At 35.0% G+C, this 17,519-nt stretch overlaps 3 protein-coding genes across 4 annotated transcripts; 1 reads left to right on the forward strand and 2 right to left on the reverse strand.

The window, feature by feature from the left end:
* The first annotated feature begins 64 nt into the window (after positions 1 to 64).
* Positions 65 to 2,145, forward strand: LOC101203657 (peptide-N4-(N-acetyl-beta-glucosaminyl)asparagine amidase A). The gene has a single exon (XM_004146044.3). It carries the CDS (start codon positions 181 to 183, stop codon positions 2,047 to 2,049), a length of 1,869 nt encoding a protein of 622 aa, XP_004146092.2. The 5' UTR covers positions 65 to 180; the 3' UTR covers positions 2,050 to 2,145.
* Positions 2,146 to 3,104: 959 nt separating this feature from the next.
* LOC101208085 (dol-P-Man:Man(6)GlcNAc(2)-PP-Dol alpha-1,2-mannosyltransferase) lies at positions 3,105 to 8,152 on the reverse strand. Its single transcript, XM_004145979.3, has 10 exons — positions 7,739 to 8,152; positions 6,847 to 6,934; positions 6,588 to 6,747; positions 6,189 to 6,406; positions 4,908 to 5,203; positions 4,440 to 4,554; positions 4,221 to 4,359; positions 3,846 to 4,042; positions 3,653 to 3,742; positions 3,105 to 3,582 (listed from the first exon to the last, which is right to left on the reverse strand). The coding sequence occupies exons 1-10, from the start codon at positions 8,017 to 8,019 to the stop codon at positions 3,451 to 3,453; spliced, it is 1,716 nt and encodes a 571-aa protein (XP_004146027.1). The 5' UTR covers positions 8,020 to 8,152; the 3' UTR covers positions 3,105 to 3,450.
* A 674-nt stretch (positions 8,153 to 8,826) lies between these two features.
* LOC101208329 (phosphoenolpyruvate carboxylase, housekeeping isozyme-like) lies at positions 8,827 to 14,722 on the reverse strand. Of its 2 annotated transcripts, XM_031883640.1 has the most exons (11): positions 14,561 to 14,722; positions 14,010 to 14,211; positions 13,122 to 13,513; positions 12,946 to 13,030; positions 12,338 to 12,560; positions 12,075 to 12,178; positions 11,867 to 11,954; positions 11,578 to 11,732; positions 10,019 to 11,017; positions 9,536 to 9,922; positions 8,827 to 9,443 (listed from the first exon to the last, which is right to left on the reverse strand). In XM_031883640.1, the coding sequence occupies exons 2-11, from the start codon at positions 14,175 to 14,177 to the stop codon at positions 9,147 to 9,149; spliced, it is 2,898 nt and encodes a 965-aa protein (XP_031739500.1). In that variant the 5' UTR covers positions 14,178 to 14,211; positions 14,561 to 14,722; the 3' UTR covers positions 8,827 to 9,146. The 2 variants fall into 2 exon arrangements, with proteins under 2 accessions (XP_031739500.1, NP_001267517.1); NM_001280588.1 differs by lacking the exon at positions 14,561 to 14,722 and having other exon boundaries at positions 9,147 to 9,443; positions 14,010 to 14,177.
* Between the last annotated feature and the right edge of the window lie 2,797 nt (positions 14,723 to 17,519).

A 17,519-nucleotide genomic window follows, 5' to 3' on the forward strand; every position in this document is an offset into this window, starting at 1 on the left:
ATGGATGAAATAGGAAGTGAAATGAATACCAACTCATAGCAATTAGCCATATTGTTGTTAGGTCAAGGAGTCTATTAGTTTAGTCATTGGTTGGATACACTGTGTTTCTTCCAAATTCACCATCCTTATAAACATTACCCAAACCACAACACTCACAATCCCCACACTGATCCCCCATTAATGGCTTCTTCATTTCTACTTCTTATTTCTCTTCTTCTTCTTCTTCTTCTTCTCCTTCCCTTTCACTCCAATGCCAATCTTCACAAAACCAGGCTCCGCCGATCGGATCTCTTCTCCGAGCCCGACGTCACCACAACCGCCGACCACTCTACTCCACCTACGGTCTTCTTCGAAGTATCCAAGCCCATTGTTACGCCCAAGTCTAAACCATGCTCTCTCCTCCTTCTTCACCACGATTTTGCCTTCACTTATGGAAAGCCTCCCGTTCTAGCGGATTATACTCCTCCTTCTCATTGCTCCTTTACTAAATTTTCCAAGATTGTGCTTGAATGGAAGGCGACTTGTCGAGGGAGGCAATTCGATCGTATCTTTGGCGTTTGGCTTGGCGGCGTTGAGATTCTTCGGAGTTGCACGGCGGAGCCTAGAGCTACGGGGATTGTTTGGACGGTTCAGAAGGATATTACGAGGTATAGTTCGTTGCTTTCGAAGAATCAAACTCTGGCTGTTTATTTGGGAAATCTTGTTGATAAGACCTATACTGGGATATACAATGTTAAGATTCGTATTCACTTTTATCCTGAAGAGGAAGGTTTTGGTGGTAATGGAGTGTATTCTCAAAAGTTAGGGTCTGCTTATGATTCTGATTCTAGGGCTGATTTAATTTTACCCATTTCTCGGAATTTGCCATTGAATGATGGGTTGTGGTTTGAAGTTCAGAATTCAACTGATGTTGAGTTCAAAGAATTTGAAATACCCCAAAATGTTTACAGGGCTGTGTTGGAAGTTTATGTGTCTTTTCATGAGAATGATGAGTTTTGGTATTCAAACCTTCCAAATGATTATATTATTGCAAATAATCTTACTGATACACCTGGAAATGGGCCTTTTAGGGAGGTCTTAGTTGATCTCGATGGTGAGATTGTTGGTGCTGTTTGGCCTTTTACTGTTATCTATACAGGTGGTGTGAATCCTCTTCTTTGGAGGCCAATTTCTGGAATTGGGTCCTTCAATCTACCCTCTTATGACATAGAACTCACACCATTTTTAGGCAATTTGTTAGATGGAAAGGTTCATAACTTTGGGTTTAGGGTCACCCATGCCTTAAATGTTTGGTTCATCAATGCAAATCTCCATCTTTGGTTGGATGATAACTCTGTAAAAACCGAAGCAAAGCTTTTGAATCATATCGTCTCGTCCCCTTCCATGTCTCAGGATTTGAACTTTACAGGTCCAGATGGAACATTCTTGACAAAGGTAACTAGATCTGTATCATCAACTGGATGGGTGAAATCCTCTTTTGGAATCATCACTACTCTATCAAATCAAGATCTTAGTTATAGTAATTCAATGACGATGGGTAATAATGGTAGCAGTCAAACTGTGAACCAGGAGATTCAATTCAATACTAGTGTTTATGCCAAGAAGGAATCTTCTCATGTTTATTCAGTCAAATCTCTCAAAACTTTTCCTCTTTACATGTACTCAAACACCAAAGATGAAGAAAATGGAAGTTACCAATCTATAGCAAACCTGACATTGGGATTCAATGAGAAGAAGACAGATGGACTTGGAAAAGTTATCAGCTCTTTAAAGAATGTTCAAAATGGGCAGGGGTTAATAGTTGTGAAAGGTCATTTGGTGACAAGTGGGTTGGGAAGTACACAGCAAGACTACAGATATCACGATGATGTACAATGCTATTCAAGGAATATTAGTAGCTCTAACTACACCATTCTGCATGATAATGTAAAGAATACGTGTGGCGAAAAACAAAACTCCCCAGAAAGTTTAAGGTTTAGAAGATGGCCAATCCCTGCAAGAAGGGCTTTTCTAGATTCAAATTTGTTTGTTAATAATGGTCGTGTTTAGAATGATCTTGTTAATGATTAAGATGTCACGTCTGAAGACGAGGCTCCGCCATGCAGCTAATCCTAATAAATATTCTCTTCTGCTCTCCTCTCTCTACAACTTCTCTAAGTTCTTAGATTTGTAGACCAAATAAAAGTCTCTCTCTCTAAGTTAACAAATTTTGTTTTTTAGTTACTATTAGCTTTGTGGGTATTTGTTTGCTATGAGAAAGTAAAATGGATTTTCTTAAGTATTCAAATTATTAAAAGCTTACATCCTAAATTTTCACATTAGTTTCTAAACTTTTCTCTAATTTTATTTATATTTCATTAAATAACATGACTATTAAAAATGTTTTATTTATAAAATATTGTAAATTTTAAATTTTATCAATATAGACAATAGAATTTTATAAACTTCTATCAAAGTTAGCTGTTGACATTGATTTGAAAATTAAAGCGTTCTTTTTACTCTTTGAAAATTTCAAAAGGTTTAGAATCCCTAATTTGTTTTCTTTGCGATCATTAATATAAACTTTTTGATCCACTTGACATCTACAACATAGTTTGCTTCGTCCACCTTTAAAACTCATGTTCATATCAACATATAATTACACATTAATTAAACAGAAAATTTTGAAATTTTACCCACAACTTATACTTGATTCGGATAGTTGACTTTTATTTATTCTAAAAAAAAAAGTTCATCGAAACGGACTTAGATTCTTATCATATTTCAATTTCAACTAAAAATGTGTCCATATCTTCTCTCCCATATTAAGTAAAAGAAAAACATAAGAACGTTGAGATACACAGACATAGTAACAAAGAAAAAAAAAATCTCAATATTCATCAGCTTTTGACAAAATCAATAGTAAAATAGCTATTTTGTTATCTCATTATTTTTCATTACAGATATTTGCTCGTTGATTTAATACAATTGAGATTAACGATCCCTAAAAGTGGTGAACTAAATTGAAAATCAATTTACATAACAAGTTCTTATCAACTTTTTAAAACAAAAAATGTAATTTTTTGCCTACTTTAAAGGCTAAAAACAAAGTATGCCATAATAGATATGGTTATGAAACGATTTAAGATTATGCCACATTATAGTTATCCAAGAAAATTAGTCTCATAACAAAACGATCTAAGATTTTAACTCATCTATGTATATAACTCAACTAGTCTAGACATTATATATCTATATTAAAAGTTAGAGGTTCGATATCTACCTACGTTGCCGAACCCAGAAAAAGGATTTCAAATTTCTACTGCTCAACAAATTACCTCCCCGATTCCGAAGAATTAATTTTTGGGGATAAAGATGAGGATGGAAAAATTCTCAGGAAACTCAGTTATAAGCTAATTTGGTCTCCAAAGTGGTAACAGAATGAGCAAGGCCAAGCTCCTAAGATGTGAATTACTTCGTTATTCTCGTAAGCAGCTTGTACGTTCCAAAAACATTCTTATTCTGCCAGAAGTACGGAATGAAAAATGATCGATAAAATGGCGGTGAGATCTCTCTGTCTAGGTAAGGCCATGCTGCAACTGCCTGCAAGTAAAAACATTTCGGTAAAATCCTACATTCAAAGTAGCTTGGAAGGAGAAAAACGAAGATTTACCTCCCACTTGGACGTGTCACTTCCACGAGATGCATATGGTCTTTGGAGTTGAAGCTCGACAAGGTAAGTGCACGCATCGAGATCTCGGAGCTATAAAGTTCATTATATTATTTATCATCAGGGAAACAAAAGGGAATCAGTAAAATAACATGGATGATAAGAATGAAAATTTTTCAGGAACTGGAGGTAGTACATATTGCTCATCTGATGCTTTGTTCTTGTCGTTGAAGTATGGTGGAGCGGCCGCAGTTCCTCCCAAGGTAGAATTAAATGGGAAAGGAAGAAGACCTCGGAACCCATCGTCGATCCATCTTACTTCTTTTATGTAATCAGGAACAAAAAATGATGATGGAAAACGATGCCACTCGCTTCCAACACAAATTGTGGAATCTGAAAGAAGTTATATTATGGAGAGTAAATTTCGTGTAGAAAGGAACAGATGATTAGAAATCTTTATCCATTGACAATAAATCTTGAGCTGTGATGTGAGATTATAGTAATAATTCCTATATTTGCATATGTTTGCAAGCAAAAGAGAAGCTGAAAAAAAAAAAACGATGCATCTAACCTGTTACTATATCCTCATGGTGAGCCAAGACCTTGTAAACCTCCAGAGGAGCAGCGTAGCCATTAATCAATGAAAATGTACGAGCATGGGATGCACAAAGAATAAGGCCAAGAACAAGGGGTCTAAGAACTTTGGCTATCTGCAAAGCAAATTAACTAGCTAAATAGAGGAGAATATCATTGAAATAAATTCAGAAAACGGGGGATGGTCGATACTCACCATAACAAGTACAGAATTATCATATGGATTGTATCTGTCTCTGAAAAAATCTGGAAAACACTCGATGACTGCTGAAGCAGCAACACAAATAAGAGGATATACTGGATAAAGGAATCTGCAGCATCAAAATAAATATATAATATCAGGTGAAAAAACTGCCACCGGCAATTTCATATATCAGAGGATGTTTCAACAGAGAATGATGATAAGGAATGCTAGATAGCCTTCAAATTCTATAGATTCACGAGCATAACAGCTAGCACCATTTATCTTATCATCACAAATATAAATTCGAAAGGGCAAATCCTTACAGAACTTCAACAACCTAGAACTTCCAAGCAACAAAGAATTATATTTTGAGTTCCCAGACACAATACATTATAAATTGTAAGATAACGAACTAACAATAATTCTCTTAAAATTATGATTTCAGGGAAGATATACGACAGTGTTGTTAAAGTATCAAACCTTTCCTCCTTGTGAGGCTGCAACGACATGAATGCCAGCCAAATATAAATTGGTGAGATCACCACAAGCAAGTCTGGCACATACTTTTTTCTTGAAATTGGTAAAATTCCCACAAAAAGTAAGGCAAGAACGAAACAAACGTTGAAGTTGTTAAATCCATTTCTGAGATAGAAAAGTGGTCCTTCGGTTCCATACAAATGGCTTTCACCACCTCCCAAGACGTTATATATCAGCAAATTTAACACAGATGATGTCCACCTTTTATAATAATAGTAGTCAACAAGCAGCGAGAAGGCCTACAAGCCAAACCATAGCAAGGTTAAGACACGTTATATATGAACTAAAAAGCGGTGGAGAAAAGAGGGTTTTCTTTTTATTTCATTTCTATTTTCACAGTAGAAACTTATTTTCAATAGTAAAAGTGAATTCTTAATGGAAAAGTTCGGAGTAAAGAAATTGAAAATTATAATTGGAAAGTAGTTTTTAAGCCAAATATTTTTATTTTCTTTAAAAGGAAGAAAATTGTATCAAGATCGAGTGGTATGAAAGAAATCCTCCAGAAATCAATGAGATCCAATAGCAGTATCGTAATGCTCTATAGCCTATCTTCTTGCAAGGAGATTTTCTTCCGGTGTTTCTTTGGGAACACCATCAAGCTAAAAATTCATACTCAGGAATGGAGGGAAAACATTTCATCTGGGGTCCAAGAATGGTCAAGGTTTTCTTTTACAACGCTAGCTTGGACTGACTTGGCTCGAGAATTTGAGATGGCCAGATCAGGCTAAGCTAAGCAAGGGTTTTAATCCTTCCTCAAAATACAATGTAAAAGGTTTTTTCAACTATGGTCAAAATTTTGTCAACCACATCAGCCGGCATCTCACCATCCTCCATGTTGCCAATTGAAACAGAAGTAGGATTGAGACCAGGAGGAATGCATTTCTGTTCTATATCCCTGAAAATGAATGAAAATTCCCCAGTATCCAGCCTCATCTTTATCTTTAATGAGGATTCCCCACATTTTTTAAGGATTTTTGCCATCTTTAGCCAGAGTCTTAGTTTAAGAAAATTTAGAAGATAAGTTTACTAGAAAAAAGCTAGTATCAAATCAAGAAGTTTTATTCGTTCAATCCTTTGGTAATTCCTCATTGGAGTTAAAATTCCATTCAGTAATCTTTCATAAAAAGAGAATACCTTACCCTCGTGCTCTTAATAAAAGATTCCATTAAACAAAAGATCGTCAATAACACAATAAAATTACTTGAGAAGAGTCAGAAGACATACAAGGAGAGCTATAGATGCTAGTGCCCCTGCAAGAAATGCCTCTTTAAATTTTCTTCGTAAAGAGTAAAGTGTGACTGGAAGGAAAACCAAGACTGAAAATGGCCAGCCAAGAATTACACCAGAGGCAGCAACAGCAACCGCTGGAGCAGGTTTCTCAAGTAGAAATAACCCAGATGACAAAGATACTGCATACATGGAGAATGAGCTAGGCAAGAAACCTGGAAAATGAGGCAACACAATGACAAATACTGAGATAATTCCAGATTAAATAAAAAATACTTAACGAGTTAAAAAAAAAATACTTAACGAGTTAAAAAAAAGATATAACAATGGACTTCCATGTAAATGTTACAGAATTAACCATTTAAGTAGGATACAGGGGGAAAAAAGGCCACTCACTGGTGCTAGCAAAGAAACAACCGCTAGTCAAGCACAACATCGCAAGAGTATAAGTGGCAAGGCGCTTCCCAAACTTCCTAGAGAGGGCTACAACAAGAACTGTTTCTGTAACAACAGATAGAAAACCAAGGAAAAGTCTCACAGCAAAGAATACTCTCACCTGCAATATAAAGAGAGGTTAAAACCATAGACATATCTGGATCTACATTTTGGCTAGTGAGAAAATAGCAATATCAACTGAGAAAGAATAGCCTTTTACTTTATCCTCAGAAAACAGCCACGCCGCTGGTCTGCCCACTAATTCATGGAGAACAATGTACAAATATGACCGGAGCGCAAACTGGGAACTGCAAGAGAGTGCAGTTTCAGTGGACATAAAAATTAAACAAGATTCTGTTGAAAGTAATCAACGTCATTTAAATGGTAAATCTGACTACTCTTTCTCTATGTACATTAAAGTCTAATGTCTAACTCCAAACAGAAGCTCAATCCAAGTAAAACCCGTCTTCAAATGAAAGCCAAGAATGATAACAATATATTCTTCATTTGATGAATGATCTACTTGATTATATAGGAAATGATATGCATTATGTCTGTGTTCAAGTCTTGCAAATAGAATACCCATAAAAGGATTGTAACCTAATTCACACATTTAGTCAGGGTTTTACATTACAAGACAATTAGAACCACACTTACTCCACCAAATCATGTCATATTTGCCTTATACCTTGATTAGCATATCATTGCTTTTTATTTTTTCTAATATTCATGAGTGTCAAGACAGCTTAGACGCCACTCAACTAATCTCATCCAACAACCAATTCACCCTACCAACATTTGGGTGTCTAGGAAACCGTAGGATATTAAATTAGGTGCAACCATTGAGAAAAATGTAGTGTTATATGGTACGTTATCCAGCTCAAGGCAGCGGGAACCAACAACATAGTATATAACTTGCTTAAACTAAGAGCGAGTGGAGTAACAAACAAACCCCATATCTGTAAACACAAGAACAGGGGGATGCAGGACAAAAACTACAATAAACGGGATTTCAAGCTCAAGAACATCCCATAAATGAACCACCATACAAAAAGATATTAACATTTCGGATGTAAGCCAAGCATGAATGTGGGAGAATTTGGAGCAAGAACCTGTATTCCCAAGTTTGGAAGCCAGATTTGTAGAGAAGGAAATGGAGAGGCTCCCAGTAATTGAAAACTTCGTCGCAATCGTGAATGATGTTGGATGTGGCACTCATGTACCTGAGTAACCCCAGAGCAAAGAGTGGGAAGAACCATCCAAGTCCTTTGTCTTCGCCTTCAGTGGCTGATCGGCCAGGCTTATCGGATTTAGAGTAGGAAGAAGAAGAAGCCGTGGTGGATGGCAGAGAGTCGGAAGCGAAGGGGCGTCTCTGCCGCATCGCTAGAGCCATTTCTTATTCTCCGATGGGTGTGTGTGTGTGTTTAGGCAAATCAGAGAGACCGGTTCTTGTGGTGTTTCAAAAGTCGAGTGCTTTTGCTTCCCATCGAAGTCTTCTCTAACAACATTTTTTTCCCTTTCCCTTTCCCTTTCCCTCTCCAAAACAATTTTATTTTATGTTCAATTGCAAAATTTGTGTCTTCCTAATCATATTTTATTGATGGATTGATTTTAATGGAAACGTTATAAAAAAAATTGGTTAAAGTCTCGTAATTACAAACTAGAATTTAATCTCTATGGTTTTAAGTGGTCTTTTAACTACAAGAAAATGGACCTTATTTGATAAATATGAAGATAATTAGACGGTAATCATAAAGTAATATATTTTTAAATTTTCTATTTTCACAGATTCCCTTGTTTTATTAAGTATGGAGTAAGGACAAAGTATGTAGGCCAAATTTATAATTTAACATCTTTTTATTTTTATTAAAAAATTTAACAGAACCTCTAAAATGATCGAATGATCTTAGTTGATTGAACCATATGAGAAGTTAGTTGTTGAGCTATACACTGTTAACTAAATTTTAGTAACCTCTGGATATTTCATATGTTAACTAAATTTTAGTAAATCCTTGGGTATTTCATATTAACTAAATTTTAGTAAATCTTTAGGTATTCCATATGTCCAAAATGTTATTAGACTAATCAAGGCAATCATTTCTCAACTATAACTTCAAAATTTTTCTTTCAACCATTTAAAGCCTTTAAGAGACAAAAGAGTTGTTTCTGGAAAAAAATAGAAAAAGGAAGAAGAAGAAGATATAATAACAGAAAGGACTGTTTCAGCATTAATGCAAATTATTTAAAATCAAATGCCTCGTAAGGTAACTACATAATCCACTGGCCACTCTACTATTTGGGGCACAGTGATTTTGATCATGCAGCAAAGCAGTAAAGTCAGTCACTCAACATCTCTTCTCACCAAAGGATGGATTTACTTAAACAACATCCACTTCTGATGGCATAAATTATGAGCCTTTTTCTTTCTTGGCAATCGCAATTTTATATATGCTGGGACAAACAAACAAAAACAAACAACAAAAGGAGGCTTTGCTTATATAATATAATGCTCTCTCCTGTTTAACCAGTGTTCTGCATTCCAGCAGCAATACCCTTCATGGTCAAGATCAGGGTGTCCTCTAGCCCAGGTGCGTATTCACTTTGTGGGTTTAGATGAATGAGTTCATCTGCTGGTTTGCTTGCTTCCATTATTTCCTTTGAAATGTGTGGTCGAACTTTCACGTGGTAGTTTGGATCACGAATTCGTTTCAATGTGTAGGCTTGGCACACGTTCAGAGTTGTGATGTATGAATCACGGAGACGAAGTCTTTGCTTCAAGTAAGGATCCCCTTCAAGAAGATCACTGTGTCCAGCAATCTACAATGTACAAGGACAAAAAATTGTTTCAAACTATGGTTGAATGAAGCATTATATGGTATTTGATTGAATGGGAAATGGCCAAATTTTACCTTCAGCAAAAGGCTCTTTGTTTCTTCATAGTTGGCTCTCAAGCGCTCTCCGAACGACCAAAGGTCTTCTGAGACTAAGAGCTTGTCGTACAAAGCAGCAATTCCAGGGTCTCCTTTAGCGAACACCATTTCAACCAAATCAATGGTGACCCTAAAGAAGGGCCATTCGTTGTACATCTCCTGCAGCATTTGAAGGTTCTTAACATTCTTCTGAATAATATGCTTGAATGCTGCTCCAAAGCCTAACCAAACTGGTAGATGGAATCTCGTCTGTGTCCATGCAAAAATCCATGGGATTGCACGGAGTGACTCGATACCACCACTTGGCTTCCGCTTTGATGGACGGCTTCCAATATTCATCCTACCGTATTCCAGTTCTGGTGTTGCCTAAAATTACATGTACAAAATATTGAGTTTAAAACAGCTCACAGCCAGTGCAGATTTCAAGAATGTAACTATGAGAGTTGGCAAAAGAAATCCTACCAGGCGGAAGTATTCGACAAATCGTGGTTCTTTGAAGACAATGGAACGGTATTCTTCGGTAGCAACAACAGCCATTTCATCCATCAGTGCACGCCATTCTGGTTTTGGTGAAACTGGAGGGTGCATACCATGCTCAAGCGTTGCAGCAGTGAAACGTTGGAGTGTTCTAAAACACAAGTGCTCCTCTCCAAAGGACTGCTCAATAACTTCCCCTTGTACTGTTACACGGAGTGAACCGTGAACTGTCTCGGGTGGTTGGGACAAAATAGCAAGATGAGTGGGTCCACCTCCTCTTCCAACAGTGCCACCACGACCATGAAACATAGTTAGTTTTACACCATATTGTTTTGCAACCTTTATAAGCTCCTCTTGAGCCTTGTACAACTGCCATGCTGCAGAGAACCGCCCAGCATCTTTGCCAGAATCAGAGTAGCCAATCATGACTTCTTGCTTTCCATTAATCCGATTTCTGTACCAATCTATCGAGAAGAGGCGAGCAAGGGCTGCGGGTGCAGCCTCCAAATCTGCAAGCTTTTCAAACAAGGGAACAACTCTTAATGGTTGACTAACGTGGCACTCACGCTGCAAGAGCTCAACGGCCAAAACATCAGATGGAGCAGTGGCCATGGAAATGATATATGCACCAAAGTTATCAGAAGGAAGTTCAGCTATGACATGGAATGTGTTCAAAACATCAGATATTTCTTCTGTTGTAGGAAGATCAGGACCAAAAAGAGGACGTTTGCCACTGAGTTCAGATAAAAGCCATTCTTGTCGCTGTTCCTCAGACCATTCTTTGTAGGAACCAATATCCAAATGCTGGGTAATGGCATCCAAGACGTCGGTGTGACGATCAGATTCTTGCCTGATGTCAAGTCTTACAAGTGACAAGCCAAAAGTGGACACTTGCCTCAAAAAATCAAGAAGGGTGCCATCAGCAATTGCACGGTCACCACATGCACAGAGGGATCTGTAGCATAGTTCAAGAGGCTCCAAGAACTGCAAAAAGTTGGGAAATTAATTATAAACAAAACAGTTTGTCTAACTGAAAGCTAATAAAGGGAATATAATTTAGCAAAATAACTTAATCGTAACATGAACTTTCTAGTTCTCTTTAAAATTAATTCCATTAGCAAAGCAAGACAGACTTTTACAACAAAAATATCTTTTTCCTTTATTGCTGCCCACTTTACTTTCTTCACTCAGAGGCTTTTAAAAAAATAACAAAAGGAAGCTATTTTTAAAGTAATAAAGTTGCCAAGTTCATTCAGAGGCCTATCTTGTTGGCAAAAATGAAATATGTCGTCCAAAGAAGTATTGCTGTCAAAATTGAGTTTGTGGGTCAGATGTTCACGACTTTGTAGATTGACTAGTCTCAAAACCAAATTTATTATCTAAATAGTTTTGTAAGCAGACTCCATTTTTATCAAAGGCAATTGTTGAACTTCTCGGTAATCTAACTTAACAGTTCATCCGTAAGCATATCAAATATTCCCAATGCAATGATCGTTAATGTCACAAATAAATAAATAAAGCATTTTGAAAATCAGAGAGATAACCTGCTCAACATTTGTAAAAGTCGCATCCTCTGGGATGTCAGAATATCCATTAGCTAACAAATGGCGGGAACGTTCACGCGTCTGATAAAGCTTGTCCCTTACATCACCAAGAATCACTCGGTAGGGTTCACTGGCAGGAACTTGCTTCCAAAACTCTATCCAAACAGAAGTAAAAATTTCAATTCATTATTATGAAACTTAAAATTCCTCTATAAAATAAATTTCGCAGCAAACCAAATGCATCTGAAAACTGTTTTTCTACTTTAAAACATAAGACATGATTGATTACCTATATAGTGTTTTGCATCCCTCCTCGATGAATTATGAAGCACGTCTGCACGCTCACGAAGCTCATTACTGCAACGCCACATAGACAACTGCAGACAAATACAACGAATATGGTTCCTCAATTAGTTGATAAATAGCAAAAACATTGCCTAAAAATCAAATGAGAACGGTTCCCCAAAATTTGCATTTTGCTGAAGGTCTAAAAATACCTCAAACATGAGATCCTCAATCTGTGAGTAGTAAAGATTAGCAGCCATCATTCTAGCAAGAAGACAGACATCCCTTGTAACCTCAGGTGTCACCCTAGGATTACCTGTAGACCAATCAAAGCAACAGTTGAAAGTTTTAAAGACAGTTAGAATTTCCTGAAGTAGCGTCCGTGTGGAGAGGATATATTACTCCACTTCCATAATCTAATTAAATTCATTGTTTTGCAATTACATTATGACATAAAAAAAAGAGGATTTTATACCATCACGATCACCACCCATCCAAGATGAAAACTGAATTAGTGGTGCATTATAAGGAACACGTTCATCAATCCCTATGTTTTTCAAAGCAGTGTCAACACGACGCAGAAATTTAGGAACACCCTTCCAAATTGTCTCATGGAAGTAGCTCATTCCTGCCCTCATTTCATCTTGTGGGGTAGGAGGAGTTCTACGGATTTCATCAGTACGAAATGCAGCTTGAATCTACAAAAATAAATGGAAGCAACCATTGTTGTCAAAATCACATGACTGCAATATAATGTCTATAATATAAGTCTGCATCCAGTTCAATTGAGTGTACTACATGTCGCATTGCAACTAATTATATCAAACAGCATACATCTTTCAGTTATTTTTCCAGATACATACATTTATAAAGTATGGCTTAACCTTAATATTCACAAATGGAAAGAATTGGAAAATAAAAAACACATGATAATAAACAATAAATGGAGCGTGGCCATCCATCTCAAAGGCAAACAAAACCGTCTGCAAACTCACAGCCAGTTGAATTTCTTTCTGAATATAATTTGAGTTAGGAAACAAAAGCAAAACAGAATATGACAGATAATAGGGGAGCAAACTTTACCTCTCTCTGAAGTGCCTCATCAAGCTCTTGCTTGTCATCAGGAGTGATATCTTTGGCATACAACTGGACTAAACAATCCCTTATTCTGCATAGTTAGAGAACGGATCAGTTAGGACATTAGAAAATTAAATATAAAGATAAGCATAAAAATAATCCACAGTAGCTCATAAGTCAACCTTGCATGCTTTTGAAGCAAAGATCTACGAACTGATTGAGTAGGATGAGCAGTTAAAACCAAATCAACCGTCTGGTTCTTCAATGCATCAAAAACTTCTTGAGGGGACTTTTTCAGTTCCCCCACAAGCTTCTTCAGAGTTTCCTCAATGTCAGATTCGGTGGTTGCTGAGTTTTCATCAGCAAAATCTCCCTTCTTCAGTTTGATCCTTCGACGATAAGCAATCTGAACCTCCTCAGCCAAGTTAGCCAAGTTAAGCATATGCGAGAAAGATTTGGCAATGACAATAGAGTCCCCTGGATCTAAACTAGTCAGCACATTTCCAAGCTCTTCGAGTTTCTTTGGATTGAACTTTCCTTCATATTCAGCAGAAAGTTCATAACACTCTTGCACCTATCATGCAAAAAAAAAAAAGTCAAACAGTCACTAGCTATTGATCCCATGGAAGTACTGAGACGACCAAATTCAAACAATATGAATGCAAATAGTAAGCAGTTGGAAGCATGAGTTATCTTTCCTTTCTGATGATGTACTTGATTCATACTTCAGCAATATCAAACAGGAAAAAAGAAGTTCTAATTGGTAAATGTATCAATACTATATGGCTATTTACACACCCAATAAAGAAAGCAAACCAAAATTATGACAATGGGACTCATTAAACTTCAATTCTAGGGTGTCCTATCAATCTTACAACTATCGAATGACATCAAGTTTTAAGTCATGACCATCACTTGCTCTATATCTATTAATAAAAGGATCCATTTCTTTTCTCCTACTTTTTTATTCACACCAAACGGTTATTATATCCACAAAGAGAGTAAAACAAACAAAAAATATCGTCCGTCCTTCCTTCTAAATCAAAGTCAAATTCCCAGTTATAACTTACAGTTTCCTTCAGATCCTCTCCATGCAAATCCTGGAGAATGTCAAGGAACCGATCCAGTAACAATGCATCGTACTCCACCAATTTATCATCCTCACTCACTCTGGCTGGTACTAAAAGCCGAAGCTGCGCATCAATTGATGCCATCTTTTCCAGATTCCGGTTAGCCATATTTCACACCAAATTTCCCTCTGAAATCACCACCCTAAACAAAAACAATAACAAAACAGACAACCCATTAGGCACCCACAAAACAAACAAATCACATACCCCACCCCAAAATAAATCCAAAAAACAGGGGAAGGGAAGGGAAGGGACAAAAAAACCCAGAAGAATTGATCCATTTGAAGGACGATCGACAAAAAAAAAAAAAAAAAAAAAAAAAAAGGAGCATAAACAAACACGAATTCTGAAACAAAACCCAAAACCCAGTACGAGAAACGAGTAAATGGAAAGAAACCACAAGTTTGAACCTGGAAACAGACCCAAATTTTGAAAAGTAACAAATACCCAAATGGGTAATGGGGAAAAGAGATAGAAGGAGAAAGGCGTACCTGAAGAAGAGAGACAAATAAGAAAGATGGGAAGAGTATGAGGGAGGGAATGAAAGAGGAAGAAAATGGGTAACTGGGAGAGATTCTTAGATCCAAAAGCAGTGATTGGAGAGGTTTATATAGAGAGCTATGAGGCTCACACTGAATGCTCTCGACAATGATAAAATGCCAATATGAATTGAAAAAATAACGAAGAAAGAAGCATCGCCCAACAAGTCCCTATCAACGACTTTCCCCAAAAGCATTTCTATGACTCATTTTTCATTATTTTTTTTTTCCACTTTTTAATCTGCCTTTTTAAATTAGTTCTCAACTTTTCTATTCAAGAAAAAGAATATCACTATTACAAAATTACTTTCTAAAAAATTGTATTAAAATTGGGGATGTTTGTTTGACTCTTTAAATTTATTATTGTTGTTCTTCTAAATTTGTAATTATATATATAACATTTAAATTTTAAGTTTTTTTTTTCCATAACTGTCAAGAATCGTTTTATAAATTATATATATAGATAATCTAATATTAATGATAATTATATTTCATTGCTTCTATCGTAAATGACAAAATTGTTAAAAAGATTTTAAAATGTAGCAAAATTTCAAATTTTATCATTAATAGACGTTAATAAACTTATCTCAGTTTATCAATACACCGATAAACACTAATAGAAGTCTATTAGTGTCTATCGGTATTTGTTTTCGATATAATATGAAATTTTGCTATATTTGATAAATAAATATATATTTTAGATTATGTGTTATATTTGAAAATGTCCTAAAAGATAGTCTATGAACATATTTTAAAATTTTGTAAATGAAATATTAATACAATTTAGTTTAGATTAACTTTCATAAATATAACAAAACATCAAAATATTGACTGTGTCTATAACAAAATCAAAAGGCACATTTGATTTTGTGGAAGATTTTACATTCTTTTATTGTTTTTCATTTTCTTCAAAGTTGATGGTGAGGCTTTGACAAAATAATTTTAAACTTTGATGATTCATTTGGTTAACGATGGATTTATATTTCGTTCGTTGCTCGTATAATAAGGTGGCTCGTAATATTGCCACTTGTGCCTCCCATGCCTTCCTCTACCGACTCTTGGATTTGATGGTAATGTTTAAGATTTATACAAAGTAAGAATGAAGAATGTATGCAATATTCAATTTGTTAATTGATATATTGGATCCAAAGTAGTTTAAGGTAAAAAGAGTTTTGATAAATTATTTGATTTATACGAAATTTATGTAGATATGGATATTTTTATATTAATATATGTTAATGTATGTGTATAAAATTAAAAGTTGGATATGGACATTTAATGCTTGATATGAATTAAAGTGAAATAAAACTTAAAAGACGATTATTGATGTTTGGGTCCCCTCGCTAATTCGAGAATTAGATTCCAAGGATAATGTGATTTCTTTAGAATCTCCTTTCAATTCTTAAATTTGTGGATCTCAATGTGCTTTTCTTTAAATATATAATAAAGTTTGTGGATTTCAAATTTGTTTATTCAAAGGATGCTGTCGAGTTGGCCTTCCACAATCATTATATATAGACTTTGAGTTAGGTAATAAAGATGGAGAGAACTATAGAGAATTTTAATGGTTTATTTACACTTTAGTGAGGAATATAATACGAAAAAAGTCATGTAAATGAATATCAGTTTAAATCAATTACCTCAAAGTCTAAGGTTAGATTTTTAATGGCAAATTTTATTAAGAAAAAACCGTAACAAAAATTATTATTTACTTAAATAAACTAATTATAAAAGTCAAAGAAAAAGTATATGTTAATATTTCTTTCGTCATTGAAGTAAAAGAAAAGAAAAAAAAAAAAAAGAGAAAAGTTGTTTTTTTTTTTTTTTTCTTATTTTCTAAAATCAGCTAAATTCATTTACTTTTTTTCATCATTGTTCTTTATAACATTTTTACAAATAGTAATAATAGTAATGTTTTGGTATACTCAATTTTCAGTTTTCAAGACCTAAAGTCTTTAGGGTATTGGATATGCTTGAGAATATGCTATATATAATGGAGTTCCCAAAATTTAAGCATATTTCATTTATTCCTAATCACACCCATCAAAAGGAAACTTATTTTCTTTCCTCTTTTAAAACTATAAGAATCCCATTATGTTATTCTAAATTTATACACAATAACTAACAAAAAACGAATTTGGAATCCTTTTCTTTTCCCTTTCAAGACTTCGAAATTAAGAGACTTCCAATCTTTTTTTCTATTTCTAATTTGAAAATGACACCCACCGTCTGAATATTTATAGGTGAAAAAGGTTTCAATAGTGCAATTTAATCTATTTTTTTTAAAATGCTATTAGATAATTTATTACAATATTGTATAGCCAATTTAAGGTTTTCGCGTGGGAGGTTGTCAATTTCAATTTTAGTAGCATGATTAATTGTTCATTAATTTGAACCTTGGGACGTCGAGTAGAAGACTTTGTGTATTATAATTAATAAGGCATGAAGTATTAAAATGTTATTCATCCATATATTTAAATATATAGTATGCATGCTTAATTAGGCCAATAATTGTGTTTGAAGTCAACTTGAATAAAGAAAACAATTATGGATGGTATATGATGATTCAGCCACTAATTACGCCTACTTTCGAAAAATAAACTTTCCCCTTTCGTGAATTTTGACTAAATTTAGGCATGGATTAGATTGGATTTGAAATAAAAGTAACAACAAAGCATTTACTTTTCCTACTATGCTTTTTAATTGCATTTTCTAAAGTTGCATTAGCATATATATAGAGAGAGTAATGGAAGAATTGTATATCTGATTTCGAAATTAATAGTAAAAGTATTAACATCTAACATTAACAATTAAAAATTCATATGATCAAATTTTGGTTTTGGTTTGGTTCCTATTTTGAAAGAGTATGCAAGTGATCTTCTTCTATTCTCCTCCTCCTCCACCACTGTAT

Source organism: Cucumis sativus, chromosome 4 (genome assembly GCF_000004075.3).
Source record: "Cucumis sativus cultivar 9930 chromosome 4, Cucumber_9930_V3, whole genome shotgun sequence".
Taxonomy (NCBI): domain Eukaryota; kingdom Viridiplantae; phylum Streptophyta; class Magnoliopsida; order Cucurbitales; family Cucurbitaceae; genus Cucumis; species Cucumis sativus.